At 35.5% G+C, this 20,077-nt stretch overlaps 5 protein-coding genes across 6 annotated transcripts; 2 read left to right on the forward strand and 3 right to left on the reverse strand.

Annotated features, from left to right (window-relative positions):
- Positions 1-142: 142 nt before the first annotated feature.
- Positions 143-4,643, reverse strand: LOC136343144 (sphingomyelin phosphodiesterase 4). The gene is made up of 12 exons (XM_066289666.1): positions 4,410-4,643; positions 3,108-3,404; positions 2,779-2,881; positions 2,502-2,724; positions 2,225-2,447; positions 1,888-2,168; positions 1,631-1,835; positions 1,402-1,579; positions 1,193-1,353; positions 906-1,139; positions 629-841; positions 143-578 (listed from the first exon to the last, which is right to left on the reverse strand). Exons 1-12 carry the CDS (start codon positions 4,437-4,439, stop codon positions 207-209), a joined length of 2,520 nt encoding a protein of 839 aa, XP_066145763.1. The 5' UTR covers positions 4,440-4,643; the 3' UTR covers positions 143-206.
- Positions 4,644-4,677: 34 nt separating this feature from the next.
- Positions 4,678-6,968, forward strand: LOC136343149 (uncharacterized). Of its 2 annotated transcripts, none has more exons than XM_066289672.1 (2): positions 4,678-4,822; positions 6,103-6,968. In XM_066289672.1, the coding sequence occupies exons 1-2, from the start codon at positions 4,810-4,812 to the stop codon at positions 6,729-6,731; spliced, it is 642 nt and encodes a 213-aa protein (XP_066145769.1). In that variant the 5' UTR covers positions 4,678-4,809; the 3' UTR covers positions 6,732-6,968. The 2 variants fall into 2 exon arrangements, with proteins under 2 accessions (XP_066145769.1, XP_066145768.1); XM_066289671.1 differs by lacking the exon at positions 4,678-4,822 and adding an exon at positions 4,955-5,688.
- Positions 6,791-10,418, reverse strand: pkaap (A-kinase anchoring protein pkaap). Its single transcript, XM_066289669.1, has 2 exons — positions 10,054-10,418; positions 6,791-9,776 (listed from the first exon to the last, which is right to left on the reverse strand). Exons 1-2 carry the CDS (start codon positions 10,076-10,078, stop codon positions 8,167-8,169), a joined length of 1,635 nt encoding a protein of 544 aa, XP_066145766.1. The 5' UTR covers positions 10,079-10,418; the 3' UTR covers positions 6,791-8,166.
- Positions 10,419-11,105: 687 nt separating this feature from the next.
- Pex5 (peroxin 5) lies at positions 11,106-15,636 on the forward strand. Its single transcript, XM_066289668.1, has 11 exons — positions 11,106-11,325; positions 11,518-11,741; positions 12,062-12,195; positions 12,253-12,441; positions 12,772-12,928; positions 12,995-13,122; positions 13,682-13,867; positions 13,954-14,168; positions 14,406-14,571; positions 14,630-14,787; positions 15,025-15,636. Exons 2-11 carry the CDS (start codon positions 11,552-11,554, stop codon positions 15,227-15,229), a joined length of 1,728 nt encoding a protein of 575 aa, XP_066145765.1. The 5' UTR covers positions 11,106-11,325; positions 11,518-11,551; the 3' UTR covers positions 15,230-15,636.
- Positions 15,637-16,155: 519 nt separating this feature from the next.
- On the reverse strand, positions 16,156-19,735 carry RanBP3 (ran-binding protein 3). The gene is made up of 6 exons (XM_066289670.1): positions 19,592-19,735; positions 19,444-19,518; positions 18,986-19,389; positions 17,473-17,883; positions 17,245-17,340; positions 16,156-16,484 (listed from the first exon to the last, which is right to left on the reverse strand). The coding sequence occupies exons 1-6, from the start codon at positions 19,635-19,637 to the stop codon at positions 16,371-16,373; spliced, it is 1,146 nt and encodes a 381-aa protein (XP_066145767.1). The 5' UTR covers positions 19,638-19,735; the 3' UTR covers positions 16,156-16,370.
- Between the last annotated feature and the right edge of the window lie 342 nt (positions 19,736-20,077).

A 20,077-nucleotide genomic window follows, 5' to 3' on the forward strand; every position in this document is an offset into this window, starting at 1 on the left:
AACTTTCTTCTTAAATTTATGCGTAGAATATTACGCCGCTAAATCATAAACGTTTGCAAAAAGCTGCGCCTGATAATTATTAAAGAGAAGTTACAAAATTAAAAGGATGTAACTAAAAGGGAACTGAATTAAAAGTCTTAAATCACTTGATCCTGACGTGTATTTTATTACCAAACTAAACAATTTAAAAAATGTATAATGAGATATTAAAATGAATGGTTAAAACTAATGTTTCCGAACCCCTGCGTCGGATAGCTGTGTCGAATTGAGGTGGTGTCTCTGGGAATCGCCCTAATCAGCTTATATATTATATAAATAAACATCAAGAAAAACAAATAGGTGTCCAGTCGGTAGCCCAGCAGCCAAGCCAAGGCGCCGCCCAAACAGAAGTAGGTCAAAAATCTATAGCCAGCTAAGTGCCTGAAACTGACTCTGGGTGGCAAGTGAATGTTGACTCGAGGTGACAATTCCACTGTTTTGTCGTATTTGTAGAATGTCATCGGAGGAAGAAGAAACTGACGAGAGAATCTGCCTTTGTAGCTAGGATTGTGGTAAAGGTGGTAGAACGTTTGGCCGAACTGGCCGGAAATCGATTATTGTCGTGTGAACTAAACACAAACAGACTTACGCTCTCGTTCATTTTTAAAGCGAGCTGGTACAATGTTCTAACTAAGAAGGCAGATTCGTCACTCCTTATCGGATGCAAATCGGGGTCCCCGTCGTATCTAATCGTTTTTAGCCTGCTGCGCACTTTTTCCGGGGTTAAAAACTTGAAGTCATTCAACATCTCAAATCCGTTTCCATTTGATGTTAACACTGGTTCCAGGTCTTCAAGCATTTCCTAAAAATTTTCGAAATTACGAATCATCTCTAGATCCTTCAAAGAGAGTACGAAAAAAACTTACGTCATCGTTGATGCTAAACATGTCCTTTAAATTATTTAAGGACACGTCCAAATAGATCGGAACCTTACGCCTGTCATCTAAGGTAAACTCATCAGTGGATACGGGTGATTGCAAAAAATACTTAATCGATCCCCAAAAACCTGAATACAACTCCCTTTCCTCTTGTTCTTTCACTCTTATCAGTTCCTCCGCTTGTTTTATGGACTTCCTGATTTGCATTAGCAGTTCGAAAATCTTTAAATATTTATTTTAATTTTTTAGCGACATTTCAGATGGAAGAGACATACTTCCTGTGCTGGTGGATTTCCAAACAAGGGCTTGTAACAAAAATTGGGTCCTTCCAGCTCAAATATCTTCTCCCTGGTTACTGTCGACCACTTTTTTTCGGCGTGCCCCATGTTATTGCCCAATAGGGACACACCTGCTGACGAGGAAAAAGATCTGAAATCTTATGTATTTTTTTTTATAGACACGATTTAGAAGTTTTGCAAGCAACCTTCTGCAGGCCTAATAGACGAACTAGGTAGGGTGGATGACCAGCTGTGATTGGGGGGCATTGCAGGTAAGTCATTTGCCCATCCTGAATACTTCTTGTGGGTAGGAGAGTGTTGACGGCTATCCACGCACTGTTCGACCTCTCGCAAGAAGCTCGGTAAACTTGGTTGATCAAATACCTCAATAAATAAGAAGTAAATCACGAATTAAAATCTGAATAAGAGACTTACTTTTGTGATTCTATAGAGCATAACAGAAATTTTAGGGCTCACTAAGTCAACCCTGCAAAATCTTGGCAACAGTTGTTCGAAGATCACTACATAGCACAGCAGGTTTTCGGCTATGAAAGGTAGGTGACTACGTGTGGGGTTTAACTGCTGTTTTTCTGCGCTCAACGTGACATCGTCTACGTCAGGATTGTTGTCTTGTTTCACTCTAATCGCGATGGATTAAATACCTTTACCCGTGCTAAAGAATTCACACTTACAGTTGTTTAATCAGGTTAGTCGCTGGGTACCTCCAAGGCTGAATATAAGTAAGCCACAACTCCAGTACCAGCCGAAACGACCCGTCCAAAGGCCACCTGTGAATCAAATTCCGAATAAACATATAAAACTTTCCCTGTACCATTGGAATGGCAATTTTCTTGAGCTCGCACAGATAGGTGTCATCACATTTGGCGCTATCGGCAAAAGAGTGTAACTGTTTGATCAGAACTCTGACAATGCGTATGTATTCTCCCGTCGGAAGTTCATTATAGTGCAGTCTCTGTAAGGATAAACTAAGCTAATGAACACCTCCTAATAAAACTGTTTTTTTTTTACCATAGGAGTTGTGTCAAATGAATAGTTAATGTCACTAGTTGACAAATGCTGACTAACCAGATCGTTATACAGCCACATGTCAGTTAAAACTGTCAGGACAGTCTCACTGCGCCATATCTCGTTTCTAGGATGGTGGCTATGTAAATTCATCGACGGTTTCTCGTCACGAATTTTACCGAACGGAGACGAATTCATCAGCCCTGACACATCTCGAGGGGAGAATCTGGACGTTTTATGTCTCGTTACTATTATTTTTTTAATATATAACCAACCTTACTTAGCGCTGGATGACGGGGAAGCCTGCTTAAGCGGATTTTTGCCATTATAATAAATTTCCGGCAAAACTTTCACTACTGGGTTTGTCGGTAAAAAGTGCAAAATGTAGTCGCAGCTCAAAGAGTAGTAAACAGTATTCCATGAAGTCACTGTCGAACCAACTCTTTGTTGCCAGGGATTTATCAGGTGGTAGGCAAAGTGGAAGAAATAGTAATCAAAAGGGTCTAAAAACGCTCAAAATTGATTCCACAAATATTGTCTATGTGCATCTCACCTACTTAACAACAGAGAGGACAGCTGTTTTGATTGAGGATTAATGTTCATCAATTCCGAATAAAAGGCGTATGCCGAAGGCAATTCTAGCAACTGCCTAACTTTCACCTAAAATTATTACACATAGATCAGTTTCCTACTGGAATAAAATGATGGGTGATCATTAAAAAAAATTCCCATAGTAGGTGGTAAACTGTAGACGTATTGCAATGATTAAACCATTAAACACTTGACATTGATAGTAGATACTAGATGAATTTATCCAAGACATATCTCTGAGATCTAATCGCCTACGTGAGGTTTGTTTATGAGCATCCTTTAGAACAAAACTTACCGGCAAGTACGATAAAGAAAACTCGTACTTAATATTAGGATCTTTCAACAAAGTGTAAATAAGTCTGAATAGAGGTCCACAAGGAGACAAAAAATGATGCAGCTGACGGAAATCGTCTAAGTTTCCATCAGTTGTAGTGCGTAAGCCCCAGCAATCGGTTCCTTGAGGTCCAAATATGTTATCTATTAGAAGTGGGAAAAAGTTGTGAAGTTCAAGCAAACTGGCGCGATCTAAAAGGACTGTCAGCTCGGCACATCTGTTGCGAATTGGCAGTTTTAGGACTTGTTGAACGCTAAGCTGGAAATGTAACGTTAGATGAGTACTGGTTTAAGGGTGATATATTCCTAAAAGATGACAATAAAGCCTAAACTAACATAAATAAATAAAAATCAGAAATTAGGAGAAATATCTAATGAAAATGGTGGCCCTGCATGGAAAAGTAAGAAAATGGAAATGGCAAAAAAGGAGCTGTAAAATATCCTATTCCAACTGCTGGAGTCGATTTCTTTTTGGATTCGCGACTTTTAATCGAAACGCAATAAAATTATGATTCACATATGGCGCAACAAGTGTCCAAGTCCCTAATTCCCCAACCCTCCAAATCATTAGCACTTCCTTTGCAGAAAGGTTAAAAAGAAATAATTTCATAATTGAGACGACGTCCATTCTTTCGATCTTCAAGATCAACGCATGTTTGCACCAAAATCCCCATTTAAATTGTCATTTATGTAACAGCTTCACTTAAATCCTCACTGGAACCAATGTCACTAATCTGCTGCTTCAATAAAGCCCAACACCTTTCAAGGTAGATTGAAGGGTCATGTCCCCTTCACAAGACGTGATTTGTTGAAAAATTTTAAATCTTTTGTTCAAAATGATTTGCCCAACAATCAGCTCACTGCTTTTAATTCAACCTGCAATCGCTCCGTAAATGTCCTGTGCGTTATTTGAGGGTATCATTTAGGTTTGTTTTGTTTGACAACCATGGTACTTATATTATGCATGTTATTGGATATTTCATGGACAAACTTAGTCAAAAGTGGCTAAGATGAATTTGTACAATTGTATTTAAATTCAAGCCAAATATTTGGATAAGGGCAAGATTAAATATGATAGACCTAATTGTCCCACTCGAACATTAATTGTAGCATTGAGGTGCTGTGCTAGCAGAAAAATGTAAATTCATATGAAGATGATACTAAATAATATGGTTTAGGTGTTGCACATTTTGGCTACTATGTCTGGCTTTTTAAACTCATAACAAATAAAATGCTTAAAGAAAGCACTACCGCTCACACTTACCATGAAATTATCATAGTCTTTGGGGAACATTTCTTAGAATGAGGAAAGATAGCCGAGTAGTCTTTATGTGCCCAGCCTAGAGCAAAAACTTAAAAAGTTATAAAGGATTCTCTTCAAGATTATGTTGGAACGAGAATGACTTTCTATATTGTTAGAACAGAAGAGTAATTTGACATAAATTATTAATTTATGGAAATAAACAAATTACAAAAACCAGGCGTAAACATAACCTAATTCTTTATCGTTATTTTAATCCCCCACCCCATGGCTCCCACCCTTCCAAAGAGGCATGTGGTGCGCAATGCAAATGCGCAACAGGAATGACAAAATGACAATTTTCCACTTCTAATTCATTTGATAATCTGTATACAATTTTATAAAATTAAAAAAATAGCCCGAAATGGCCGAAAATAGTAAGTAAACAAGTGAAAACGTTAATTTAAATCCTTAACATCATATTCTTAGCAGTTTTCAAATCCCGTTGCAATCAGTATGAAAAAACTATATATATTTTCCCTTATTTTTTTATGTTCTAACCCTTAAATGCAAAAAGTAACATTTTTTCTATCAGAGAAGTTCTGCAATTTTGACCTATAAATTAAAAACACCCTAGGTATACATTGGGCTCCAAATCCGCTATCCAAATTTTAGGATCTGATGTTTTGGGATGTTAAAGAGCAGTAAAGATATACTCCTTAGAAAGACAAATTGGGATAATTGTTTCGATGAGCTCTATCAACTTACAAAGTGTTGCCTGCTGAATCACTTTTAGCTTCTAAGAGATAGACTGGTGCTATTAGGGATTTTAGCCACTTTGAAAGTCTCTTAAAACGAAGATTCTTGAAATTGCAGCATTAAGATTCGACAGACTGGATGGAAATATCAATGATAAATATAGGATTCATGTTTCCTCCATTCAAGATAATAATGTTAATAACGTAATAACAAGGATGGAGTGGTTCCAACTCTTCAAGCTTTTGAAAAATTTTGAGGAAACACAAATGATGCTCTTTCAGAATTCATTATAGCTCTTTATAGCCTTTACCACCCATAAGTTCTCCACTGGAAACATCAATTTAAGTCTCTAGCCTATTTTAGGCAATTGGCTCCCATTAAATTTCTTGGGATGTATATTGATCCACATCTCATACGGTATATCATCATACATAGCGAGGAGATTCCAGAGCCTCAATAGAAGTATCTGTTACTTGCCCAATGGATGTCATAAACTGGTTTTTGAGAAATTTGCAGAATCCACTATATCTGTATGGTCCATTAGGTAAAAAAATTTCAAGAAAGAATGGGGAAACTAGGGGGTCATGTACATGTTTTTCATGCAACTTTTTTTTTTGCGCACGCCACTGATACATTTGTTTAGCTATTCAAATTAGTTGTTTTTTTCTAGTTCTATATATTTATATAGTCATCACTAATATATCAAGGAAGTGGTAAACCATTCTCCAATATTATACCTTGTGCAATAATGTTGATATTATAAAAGTGATGTTGTTAGATATTTAGGGAAAAGAAACATTAATGAAATTTGGAAAATAGAATCTACTCACATGAAAACATTCTACAACTTTTTTCTCGTGCGTTATAAAAAAGGTAAATTCATAACTTCCTGTGTTTCATTAGAAGTTTTTAAACACACACTCTATTATAGTACGACTCAATAATAAATTTCTTTCAGAAAAAGATCCCCAAGAAAATGGACAAGTCTTATCTGCAGTCACAAGAGACAACGATCAACTGCTTTGGTCAGAGACTAAAGTGAAATTGCTCCTTACACTGTATTTGGCGCACCTTGAGGACTTTGAGAATCCAAGATGTAAGCGAAAAGACATATGGAAGAAAATAGCCAAAGAATTAGGCAGCACTGTCGGTGCGTGTGATTCCAAATTCCGAAATCTGAAATGCTACTACATCGGCATTCTGAAAAGAAAAGCCGACAACTCGGCCTTAAGTTGGCCGTATTTCCAAATATTCGAGGAGATCTTTTGCCACGACCCAAACGTCCAATTGGAAAGAGCAACTGCAATTGAACCTTTAATGGAAATCGGGGATGCAAGCTTACCTCGCTCCCCTTCATCGGAACCAATCAGTAGGTACGCAAGTAAGGACAGTAACGACGCAAAGAACCAAAGCAGACTGGCGGGGAACGCTGAATTCCGCGATTTTGAGGTGAATATGAGCAGATTTTATGATAGAGTGAGTAATACTTTGGATAGTCTTATTAATCACATGGAAGAAGCTAATGAGATCCAAAAAAACAGAAATAAGTTACTGGGAAAATATCATAAGATAATGTTGCGGAGGTAACTAATGTACGGATTAATTTCATTGGTTATTAAGGAAAAGTATGAGTAAAAATAAACCTGTTGACTAAGAAGGTTTAATACAAGGATTAATACAATAATAAAAAAATAGAAAATGTAACTCATGAGTACTATTTACAGCACCTTAAGTAGTTGTCATATAGCTGATATTGGCATGATATACACATATTGATATTTTACAATAAACAACGGACAAAAATATTATTTCTTCCTATATTAGGTACCGCTAAATATACATGACTAGCTCAATAAACAAAAATTGACGAATCGCAAGTACTCTCCTTAATAACATTGAAAAACTCATGTAGCCATGATGAGTTTGATTAGGCAAATTGTTCCTGAATGGCCAATGCTGGCAGGGCTGATAATTTAATCTTCAACTAGGCCTCGGTTTTATACTTCGTTTACCCCCCGTAGAGGGTGTTCGGGTTTATTTCAGCAGGGCTTTGACCGCTAATTTTCAACGCTATACATTCATATCCCCCCTCGTAAGTTAAAAATTGATATATTACTTTGAATTGATGTGTAAAGGTAGGAAACTTTTAAGTACAAGATGCACAAAATGATGAAAACTTAAAGAAGATTTTTCAGAACTTTGTGCAACTATTTTGACTCACATGATATAAACTATATTCGAAAAATGTTGCTTTAAGAGTTTTTCCCAACACCGGGTAATTTCTGGGGCCTACATGACTGGAAGTACTAGACCCTAGTAAGAATCTAACGAGCGATAATTTTTCTAGGTTTCATATAGCAAATTACTAATAATTTTAAGCACAGAATATGTGGTTAAAGCCCTGTCACACACCGTTTAACACCTTGTAAAACTGCTGTTGAAAGTGTATAAGGTCGTTTTTTTAATGAGCCATAGGGATTTCTTACTACCATTACCTATTGGGTTATAACAGAAAAGTTCCATAAAAGTGCACACTGCAAGTGCAAAGAAAATTGGATTTTCTTTATATTCCTCAGGAGTTTCCAATCCTACGGAATTTCTACATGGATTTCGAGCACAATCATAAATAATTCAGCGCCTGTTAAGACACTCGTTCATCTGAGAAAAAACCCACACAGGATAATATTGTATTGCATTGAAATCCCTATGTCTTGCGCTATTGAAGAACACCCTGTAAGTACATCAAAGAAGAAACGATTGCCCTCCTGTAACGGGATTTATAGAAAGTGTTAAGTATAGAGAGATTGCACTTGTATGTAAATAAGTAGCAATTGTTAATACAATTTGTTACTAATAAATAAACCTAAAATAATAAATTTATCACAAATAACATCGTTTAAGTTAAATTGAAAAGATTTGATCTTCATTTTGTCTAAATAAGTAACCAAATCGTTCTCTATAAATGGTATAAATATAGGTTTGTACATATGATACATTACATTTATCTACTCAAAATCAGCCTCTACAAATGACCATCACTATTTAAAGTCACACTAGTTATATCTTTGACAATCATTTCCGCCACCTGCCAAGCCATCTCTTCTTTGCGTTTTTCTTCCTCATCTAGACTGACAATTCTCTTAACGACATCTCGAAGCTTAAATCCTTTTCTGTCGGGTTCCGGCTCAATATCCGCAACATACTTTCCCAACTCCGTAACTCTCCCCATAGATAGCCTTTGAATTTTCTTCCTTTTCCATAAGGTGTCTGGATCGCATAGCTCCCTGGTGTCTATGCTCATATTAGCTTTTACCTCTTTCTTACGCTCACAAGGCAGTTCCATAGCAAGGAACGTGCTTGTGCTGAAACTCTTCTCACTGCTGCAGTCTGAAGGGGAGTACTGCTTATGGTCCACTGAAGTAGAGTAACCGCTTGCTTGTACTGTATTAATGAGTTCAGAAAGGTATTTGTAAAATAGCTGTGAGGCCAGAAAGGACTTTAAGTAATTTGTCTTTAAATACCGCTCTACGATTTCTAAGGGTACTTTAAAACAGTCTATAACTAGTCCATTTTCTCCACATATGTTTTGCTCTATGCAAAACCTGACTTTGTCGCTAAATCCTAATGGGGTGTGTGCTTGCAGTGAGAAATATTTATCATATAGAATTATTCCATCACTTTGAGCTTCAATTGGGTCAAAAAACTCCCTTTGAGTTGATAGTTGTTGATGTAAGTTGGTGGCTGCAATCCAAAATTCCAGTAAACTCCTTTTATTTTCTTGCTCCAAAAACTCCATGAAATAGAAGAGAGCCGTTTCATTGTGCAATATATCTTCTAACACTACATTACCACTAGTCAGTACATCAATTTGGTGCTTAGAATAAAAGTCGGTTTCAAGAAATGCTGTGAAATGTTCATTATTCATTATATCAAATAAATGGTTCTGTAAGCAATTAAAGCAGGTTTTTGCTTTAATTTGCTGAAAATCACAAATCTTTTCCACCAAATCTCTCCTCATTTGTTCAGAGCAAGGGACATTAAGTTTAGCCTCTAAGGCAATATATTTTTTAAATATCATCAAGGCAGTTTCTACGGATTTATCAGAAGAAAAAGACAACTTCTGTTTAATTAAATTTGATTCACTTAAGTCTCCAAGGATGTTATTATCCAACACTTTTGGGTCAGTCACATAATCAACTAGACTACTTGAGTCTCCAGTAAGAGAGTCGTCAGTACTCACTGAAAGACTGTCATGGTCTGATCTGTTGGCTACTGGTGATTCATGGCAAAAGCTCTTTATTGTAATGTCTTTTTCTTGGATAGGTTCGTGCTTGAAAGTTTCTATGTCCAAATAGCAGAGGATCAAGGATGACACGTTACGAACTTCCATATACTGGATAAAGTAGCTTATAGCACCTTTATCTGCCAAAACATCACTTAAAGTCTTGCAAAGTTTTGACTTTTCATCAGCCTGTGCTCCTTCATTTTGTGGAAAATTCTCACCTTCATCTAATACACTTAAAGATGGTGAGGGTCCTAATGATGGTGAACATTCCTTTTGAAAATAGAGAGCTTCTCTGTGTTTTGGGGTGGAATCTTTTGGTGCCGCACACTTTTCATGTTCTTTGTTACCTAAAATCAAAAGCGCTTTTGACCGAGATTTTTTGTGCTTTTTGTGATATTATGGGTAATTTAATTTCCTATTCAAAGCTGTGATATCTAGCACAATTTAACGAGTTTGTTGCAGGTCTGAATATAGGAAAACAAGTTAGATATGAAACTTGAGAGCTGTTTGAGATATAGGGACGGGTGAAAACTAATGAAAAATTGATACTATTCATATGCAGGATTTGGGAATATTAAGATGGTATTAATTGCAATGAGAGACACTAAATTATACTTTATTTACCTGTTCTTCTCCAAAACTTTAGCATTGTTCATGACAGTTTTGCCCTTGAAGTAGAGGCGTGTGCGTATTTAAAGATTTGGGAATCATTAAAAATATTTAAAAAGCTTTAAGTTCACGCAGTTTTGGAACACTTATTTTTTGTAGCATACAAATTTACAATTTTTTTAGATAATTAAATGGAATTCGGGAAATGACATAAAAATAAAAAAAAAATGACATCCTCACTCACATGACGATAACAAATCAACATGTGTGAAGATAGAAGCAGCAGGAGTGATGTTCTTGATGGCGTCTGTTAGTCTGAGATTGAAGTGCTGATCCTATGTGAACATACAAGAATGAGTGTTGACATGTGAGTGAGTGTTGATGAGTAGCCGTTCAGAAATAATCAGTTTTATATAAAATATAAAGCAGGAGGAGAACGTGAGAATGAAAATATTTTGAAAGAAACTTTTTGATAAATCAACGTCTATCCTCCAAATTGTTTGGTTCATCAATGTGGACTCGCTTTTTCAATAATGAGCTGCAGCCGCATCAGAATTGTTCTCGGAGCGACCACTACCAAAATTATGCAAAATTGAAGGCGATTGGAGGATGTGCCAATTACTAGTGCATTCACTATTTTCGAATATAAAAATGTGAACAACAAAATACTATGAATGAAGAAAACCAGCAAAAAACTATATAAAAAACGATGTTTGTATGATTCCAGAAAGATGAAAATAAAACTTTAAAGTTTTGTTAAATTCACTGTTTCTTCAACTGTGCGAGTCGGACCATCGAGGTGCCACCACTCGATAAATGGGCAAATAGTTACCGTTACCATAATTGTGTATTCAAGTACAACACCGACTCCAACCCGTTAAGGATACAGGGTAGCAAATCTCAACAGTTGAACGATTGCACTACTAGAACCGCTTTCTCCGTCGAATGGGACCACTGTCACTTATCAATTATATTTACTTACTTCTGGTTATAGATAAAGAGAAATTTAAATTACAAGGCATAAAAATAAATTAAAGAAATATAATAAATAAGTAAGCAAGTGTTCATAAAAAATAAAAATATTTTAATTTTATTGTTTAACTTTGTTTTTATCCAGTTCTTATTTACTTGCTTTATTTTAACACTTTGTTACGATTTATTAATTGAATAATCATTTAATTGGTGGTTGGTACTACCAGTCTCTTTATCTTTTACTAGGAGTCAAAGTACGAGTATGTTAGAGTTTAAAGTTGTATAAGTGAAGGGTGTTTAACCAAAAAAATTCAAGTAGGCAATGAAATATTACATATTTCCACTAAATTAATTAGCTGCTTTGTGTTCCTCGGAAGTTAAATGTTGAACGTTTTGCTTTTTTGTTCATCTCCTACTGTCAGTTTTTTTCAATGATCATCTCTTACACCCTTTACTCATAATATTAAGTTATCTCTTCCTGAGACTGTTTCAAACATTGTCTTACAGGTTATCAGAAAAAGTTGCATAAAATTTGGACAATATGGCCTTCAGATCCTTAACGGAAGGAGATTGTGGCCAAGTTAATCCCTTGACGAAGCTGTCCTCTCATATTACACAGGACCATGCTTTTACTGATAATCATGGCCAAATATTCCCAAGCACTTCTGATCAATTGGTTGAACAATTTTTACAAGAAACCAGAGCAATGCCGCAGTCTTTCCGAATGGATGGTAATAGTCACCAAATATTTAATTCTACTGGATGATTTTACACCTGGAAATGTTAGACATTTCAATTTGTATATGTGTGTCATCCTAGTGTTTTGTCATAATTTTCTGACAAAATTTAGTTACCAATTCTAAGGACTAGTTGCATGAACTTTGATTCAGCCCAACTAGAACCCAAACTGAAAACATTACTTCCTTTAATAAGGGTTTAGCGTCCTATACATTAGTTGAAAGTGTAATTTTAATCCCAAAAGCAACAAAAAAACTATAAGAGGGAACAACCTCTCAGACACTCCTTAACTCCGCAATTCATAATATTTTAGATTTAATGAGAGAAATGCATGAAATTGAATCACAGAGAGCCGTCTTACCTCCTGTACCAGCCTCTGCTATTAAAGATCAATTACAAGATGATGCTTGGGCTCAGCAGTACCTTCAAGATGGCAAGACATTCAATGTCAGTTTCTCAGCACTTTTAAATATCATATAAGCAAATTGGTATGTACGTTTCTAGGAAACCAATTACACTGAAGTCTGGCATGAAATTTCAAACCAAGGGGAGACAAACCCAGATTTTAATGTTTTCAAAGATGCTTGGAAAGCAGTAGAATCATTAGAGTATGTTAATTCCCTTGGTAGTGACACTGAGGGAAGGATGGAGCAGTTTAAAGATCCAGTTGATCACAAATTTGTGTACTCTAAGGTAATCAAGTGCCTCAATAGGTTTCATTGCACTAATTATGTTTAATGTGCCATAAAACTTGCTGGCAGAAATTTTCATCATAGAATTAAATGGTAACTTATATTGTTGCTTCAAATTTCAAATGTGCAAATATTATCATGTCTGAACCTGACCATTGTTTGTACTCGGCCAAACATAAACCTTCAGACTGATCCAAATTTTGCTGCTTACATATTTATTACAACCTTCCATTGCGGATTCAAGGATAATATTTGGCGTCTGTCGGAAAAAAATTTATTTGATGTTTATTTGACTCCACATTTATATATTCCAATTAACATATATCTTCAGTTTATGAAGTTTATGAGGGATGAACAAACAGACATCAATCTAAATGATGGGAAGTTAACTCAGGACGAAGCTCAAGCCTGGTCAGATGAATTTTTGCAAAATGCTGAGACGACCCCTTTGGATGAAATATGGGCAAGTTCCTATACAAAACATGAAGGTAGGTGTCGCAGTCTAAAATCTAGCAGAGTAGAGTAAAACAAGCATTTATTTTCTTTTGCTTCAGGGGAAGAAATCAAACCATCTTTTTGGGACCAGCTGCAAAAAGAGATCGAAAAGGGAATGGCGAGTGACGAAAATACATCTCATCCTTGGCTGGAAGATTTTAATAATTTTTATAATACTCCTCACAAGGTAGTTTTGACGTTGATTCTACTACGAGGTAGAAGTTCGAAACATATAACTTAACTCGTTCAAATTTAAGAAGATAAATTTCGCTGAAAAAGATCCTATAGCTCCGAAACTGATAAATATAAAAAAAAATAAAAAAATGTTATCATCAAGTTTATCATAAATATTAAGCCTCCGGCACCGATATCAGTTTTTCTTATCTCAGCCAGAAATAGGATTTTTCTTTTAAAGGTGCCCTTTAAAAGTGGGTGTTAAATTTGACTCGCCTTATGTTCACCAGGAATTGTGACATTTTTTTATCTACGTTTTTTTTTGAGACACCGTGTAGTATATGTGTAATGTCACTTGGAAGTTATGCTATTAATTTTAAAATAGCCCCATTACAACTAAATCAAATGGGGCTTTATTGCCGAAAGTGGTTATTTGTTTACCAATAAATGAAAACAAGGACAGTTCTTATAAAAAAGTATGGAAACCGTTTTTTTAATTAAAAATATGTTATATGCTTCATATCTCTGGTAAATTATGTTAATTATTATTTATCTTGCTCTCCCCCCTTTAGGAATATGAATTTTCAAAAGAAAATCCCATGTTAGAACTGCCAAATCCTCTAGAAAGGGGAAAACTGTTATTAACCGAAGGTGATCTTCCAAGTGCCGTTTTGTGCTTCGAAGCTGCAGTGACGCAAGATTCGAAGAACATCGAGGGATGGTTGTTGCTAGGAACTACACAAGCAGAAAACGAACAGGTTTGTCCCAATTAATGGAACTTTCATCTCAAGTTGACAGAGTCGTGCTTCTAAATACGAGTGTTTGATAAAAGTAATTCTAATAGGACCCTAACGCGATTGCCGCCCTCACAAAATGCTTGGAATTGGACCCGACCAATTTAACGGCGCTCATGGCGGCAGCCATCTGCTACACCAACGAAAGCTATTATAATCAAGCTTCGCACATGTTGATTAGTTGGTTGAAGAACAATTCTAAATACGCCGATTTAGTGCCGCCAGATCTAAATCTATCTCGGCAAGTTACAAGCTTCTTAGATGTGTAAGTTAATGTTGGTGTAGGGTTGGCTTTTTCTGCTGTTTTTTGCAACTCTCCCAAGTTCAGCACGTGCGTGTAACTAAATCTAATTAATTACTTTTTTTTTATCTTTCAATAGATAAACTTCTTAGCGTTTAATACTAATTGCAGAAATGAATGCTTAAATTGAATTGGAGTAGTGTAAGAAGATATTTATATTAGAATCTGCAATTACGGTCATAATAGTTATCTATGTTTCAGAGCAAATCAAAAGGTTGTGCAGGATTTGTTCCTTAAAGCAGCACAGAGAAATCCACAAAATTTGGATTATGAAGTGCAATCGGGGTTAGGAGTTTTGTGCAATCTTACCGGCGAATACGAGAAAGGGGCTGATTGTTTTAGGGCCGCTTTATCTGCAAAACCAGACGTAAGTGGTCGCGAAATTTTTATCAGAGAAGTGAAGATAATATATGAGTAATTTTCAGGACGCCAGATTGTGGAATCGTTTAGGAGCGACGTTAGCAAATGGATCCAAATCAGGAGAAGCAGTGGAAGCGTACCATATGGCTTTAAATCTTTCACCAGGGTTTATTAGGGCTAGATATAACGTCGGCATTACATGTATTAATTTGAGGGCTTATAGGTAAGCATTCACGCTGATAGTTCTGAGATTCAACTGGTGACTGAAATTTAGACCGTTCGGTACTACGTATCGTATTTTTCTCCATCAATATAACCAATACTTTCATTTTAATACTGAAAACATTTAGGAAGAACGACCCTCAAAAATCCTTGTAATTTTTACTTAAAAAATGTTTTTAAATATCTCTTAAAACGATAAAGAAATGCCCGTTTAAATAAATATGCTAATTATTTTCAGAGAAGCAGCCGAACATTTCTTAACGGCTCTAAACCAACAAGCCCGAGGAAAAGATGTGCTGAACACGGGAACTACATCCCAAATGTCCGACACAATTTGGTCGATGTTACAAATGTGCCTTTCCTTGATGGATCGCTCAGACTTAAGGCCCTTAATTAAGGACAGGAACCTGTCAGAATTAAATAAGATATTTAATATTGATTAGATGCAATATAAATGCGTGTTTGGATAAACCAGATGGATTCAAATACTTCATATAGGGCTCAAATGTTTCTTGAAACAGTGTTAGGATAATTCCATTCTAGGTCAAATTGTTGCTGAATTTTCAAAATCAGTTGGGATGTTGTGGGATTACGGTTTATGATGCTTCAAAATATAAATGGTTGAAAGAAAATGTCCATTAATTGGTGCGGAGGGTTCAACACAGAATGTACAACGAATTGTTGGGCAGTTCTAGACTTACATCGATACAGGATCGAGTCAATGAAGTGAAATTCTGTATTAAGATAGCCAGTGTTATGGTTCCTCGATCATTTTATTGTTTGGATCATTACGTCGCCACATAAATATATTGGCAATTTTGTTATGAAAATAAATTATTTTAAGAAGTAAGTTTTGTTGCAATTTCAGATATATCCCGAGATCTTGATTTTTAGGTGAAGGTCATTTTAAATAAAGAACCTACCAACAATATCTACACTCCCATTAAATGATGGTTTATATTAATCAGAATATTAGGAAATATTTTTCCATATATATATGTACATAGTTTTAGTGAGGTTCTTGGAGAATTTAGTTTTATTTTAATCCTTATCAACCGGTAAAGTCCATGGTCCATGGTCACTAGCACTGAGAAATGATCGAACAGAATTGAAAGTTTGGATTTTGTGCTTTTTTCATGCGCGGCTTCGGTGCCAAGTGCAAGGTAGCGCTTGATATCAGGTCTTACATGTGACATTTTTACTTTATTTACTTAAACCGTTCAAGTTACACAGATATTGCTTTCACACTCCTGTCTTAAATTTTTATTCGTATTTAAAGAGGCATCCGGCGTCGCTTATTAACCAAACACTGGTATCTTATTGTGTGTGGTATGTTAATACCAATTTGGTAGTATTAAAATCAATTACATTATGTAGAAAGTGTTTTATTTGCTACCAATTACAATTATAAAATTAACATCCACTAGGCGGAAAAAAACTTGACTGGTATGTAAGAAATAAGTCAGAATCATTAGTCATGAAATATTATCTACAGTTTATCATTTTTTCAACAGTGTTACGCAGTAAGCTACTTTTTAGCACGATAAATTACACAACATAACAACGAAGCTTTTCTTAAAATAGTCACTTTCCCCCTGAATTTTCAGCTACGTGCTTTTTCCGCTTCTGAAGACTAATTTCTTTTTCTAGCCGCGATTGCAAATGTGAGTATAGCTGCTTAGAATCTTCTATACTAGACTGCAATTAAAATACACATTTTTTTATTTCAACTTTAAAAACACACAACTTGAGCTAGTTTTGTATGTCCAAATCGATTATATAAGTTTTCGAATATGCAATCCCCTTTTCGCTGCTATGAACATGGGGTTTTAGTGAGTGCAAGCAAAAGGCAATTAGGCGATTGATATGTGCAGGGGAGACAGGCGACCGTTTCTACTTCCATTTTCAAAGATCAGCTAGCGGCGTTGACTCGGAGGCAGTACGCCTTAATCCAAAGACGGATCATGTCAAAAAAAGTCTTGTTTTTCAAATAATGCGTTCTAAAAATACCATTTCTACCGTGGTGTTTCTAGAGGTAAGGCTACATTAAAATTTATCATGGAATTTGTTCTCGAAACGTTTTCAAATTTACATATATTTCTAAAATCATGTAGAACTACATTCATCTTCAGATCGAGGTGTACTACTTATTAGTCAATGACGCTAACTGATCATTGATAATGAAAGGGGAAGTGGTAGCCTGTTTTCCTCTCGTTTATCGACCGCCTAATTGCCACTTGTTTGCCAAACGCTATATGCATAGCAGCAAAAAAGGTACTGTATTAGCACTGCTTCGGCGATGACTTACAGGCAATAGATTATAAATGCAGGTTGACCGTTCGATAAAGGATCGCTTGAGCAGTGCCAATATGAACGAGGACTAAAAATGTAAATTAGTGCTTTTCTTATAATTGTTTTATCATATTAAGGTTAAACATTTTGATTAGCTAAAACTTACCATAATAAGAAAAACTTTTACTTCACCACTGGAATCTAAAGCTGTTAACCTAATACTTTTTTCACTCGCCTTGTCTATGGTCATCTCTGCCCAAACCTAAAATCAATTTCATCCGAAAAGACATTAGGCAACATAACGATTCCTACAGTTAAGAACTAATAAAGATAATATATAGAGTGGCCCAATCAAGTTTGGACTCCGATACTAATGATATATTCACTTTCTTACCTTTGTATTTATAATTACTCTAAGACTCCCCGAGGTTCTGAACACCAACCTACTCCCCATTTGATTACGTTCTACTTCAAAATCATTTAATCTTAAAGTTCCTCTTCCTCTTTCTTGCCAATTACTTGAAGCTTTATCAAATGAGAATAGTTTACATGAGATACTTAAAATGTTGGTTTCTTCTTCTTCTCCAGTCCTTACTTGTACTTCATCATACTTCCTCTTATTAGCTCTAGACTCCTCATACTCCCTTGCAGATTCTGTTAAAGTCTTAGTTTCCTTTTCTTTAGAAGGCTCAGGTTTTGAGTCACTTTTGATTGCAGAACTAAACAACATATCACTTGTGCTCCCATTGGAATTAAGGGAGCTTGTCGATGGCAGTGGCTCAGAGGATTTTGCGTCTGATAATACCTGTAAACAAATAAGTTATTAACTTTGTAATATTCGTGTGTAGCTTGGTAACAATGATCACATCAATTCTATACGTCCTCAATTTTGAATAAATATTAATAGCTGAAAGATCAGGGAATCCCGGTCACGCGGCATTTGTCTGTAAATTTTCTGAAATGTCTTGAAAAATATGAAAATATACTAGATTTGAGGGGAAAACACATAAGTTTGATTGAGAAACTGCGGTGTCCCACGGGGTCGATCAGGATTTCGCGGAATCGACCGACGAATTCTTGGCTTTGCCAGGTTGACCAGGAAACCCCGGCCACTCAGGGGCAACTAGGATCTCGACCACGAGACTTGACGATACAGATTTTAAAATACCTCAAAAAATGGATGAAACATATTTTCTTACGATGTTTTTCTTGCAAAAAATGTATAAAAACTGTTAATATTACTTATGAAGTTATATTTTTTTATTTGAATGCCAATTAAAATGTGCAGCATTGACATTTAAAGCTTTGGAGTTTTTGAGAATTCATGAGTTCTTACTGTGTATTAAAATCTTTTAATCTTTAAATAGTAGAAGGTACCTTATGGTACTTTCTGAATGTTAAATTGTTTAGATAAAGTTATAGATTTTACTCCAAATATTCATAAACTATTTAATTTATTTCATTTTACATTTCAATTTTTGGCAATAGCATAATTTTTCATATAATTGGTTAGCTGACTTTTCAAATAGTGATCAAAGCAAATTTTTATTGAATTCTCATAATCAAAAAAAAATGAATGGCACACCAAATGATCAAGAAGCAATAATCAAAAGTCATTATACATGGTAACAAATGTGAATTCTCAAATTGCAAAGAGAAATGCAGTAGTAGTAGCGTGTCTGATAGGAGAATTGACAGTTTGACCCATTGTACACATAAAGAACAAAAGAACAACAAAGGCAGATTTCCTTCCTCTTTATATAGACAATGTTAAACCATTGTGTTATCCAGCCATGCTACTTTAAATTTTAATACAAATAGCAAGAGTAACAAATAGCTGTGGGTCAATCCTTATTTCCTAGACTATACCAGCATTTCAATATTTCACTTTAAATACCAAAACTCACTCTATCCTGTAGATTTTGACCAAACACAAAAGACGTTTTTGACGAGGTAGTTGATACATCATTTGAGTTGCATGTTGCCTCTGTGGTCTTCAACAATTTGGGCTCACTTTTCAACAATGGTACAAATTTCAAAACATCACCATTTGACTGTTTCTTATCATGATTATTTGCTACGTAATTATCATCATTCGACTTATTGAAAGGGTTAAGACTGCTGAGCCTTAGAACAGACACATTGGATGATGAGGTTGAATTGAAACTTAGAAGGGAAGGCTTCAAAATGCTCTTGCCAACATTGTTGTGATCTCGGCATGCAAGGGGGTTTGTACTCATTGTGCTGAAAGGAGTGGAAGGGCTGCATATTGTAAATTCATCGTTCTTCACGGTTTTATTTGTTGAATTATCTGCAAATAAACAATTTCATTGGTATTGCCAAAATGTTTACCAATAAAGCTAACCATGATTCGATGGGAGGTGCTCCCCCGGCTCGTCCACTTTCATTTTGACATCCCTATTGGAAGGTAGTGCCTCATCTAGAAATTTATTTTTGTATTTAATCATTATTTTATGGGACAAATTATTATTTTTTCAAAACCCGACACTTACCCGATGTTGCTTCCGCCATTTTCGATATTTCGCGTTGTTTAAGCATTTTCGATTTACTCAGAACCGGGACCAATCATAAGCAATTTGAACCGAAATCAGGACCAGTCGTATTCAATATAAAACGTGACGTCACAAGCAGAACCTGGTACAAATATTCAGGATTAACTATTGGAGCTGATTCAAAACGCCGTTCGGTTTGTTTGCATCAAAAAATTAAGTATAACACAGTTTGAGAGCTCACAGCAGTAATAGCATTGCAGTTATTTTTAATTTTTGTTGACTTGTGCCTGTGAAACTCGAACAAATTTTCAAAAAGTTTCACTCGATTAGGAACAACTCGAACACGTATTAACATATAATCATATACTATTACTATTTATAACGTCGAAAATATCTCAATTTCTCTAAAAGAGCAAAGTATTAGAGAATTTTATAAGGAACTCACGTCTAGTTTAAACATTTCTTTAACTTCTAGCGTTATTTTGG

Source organism: Euwallacea fornicatus, chromosome 13 (assembly GCF_040115645.1).
Source record: "Euwallacea fornicatus isolate EFF26 chromosome 13, ASM4011564v1, whole genome shotgun sequence".
NCBI classification, from domain to species: Eukaryota; Metazoa; Arthropoda; class Insecta; order Coleoptera; family Curculionidae; genus Euwallacea; species Euwallacea fornicatus.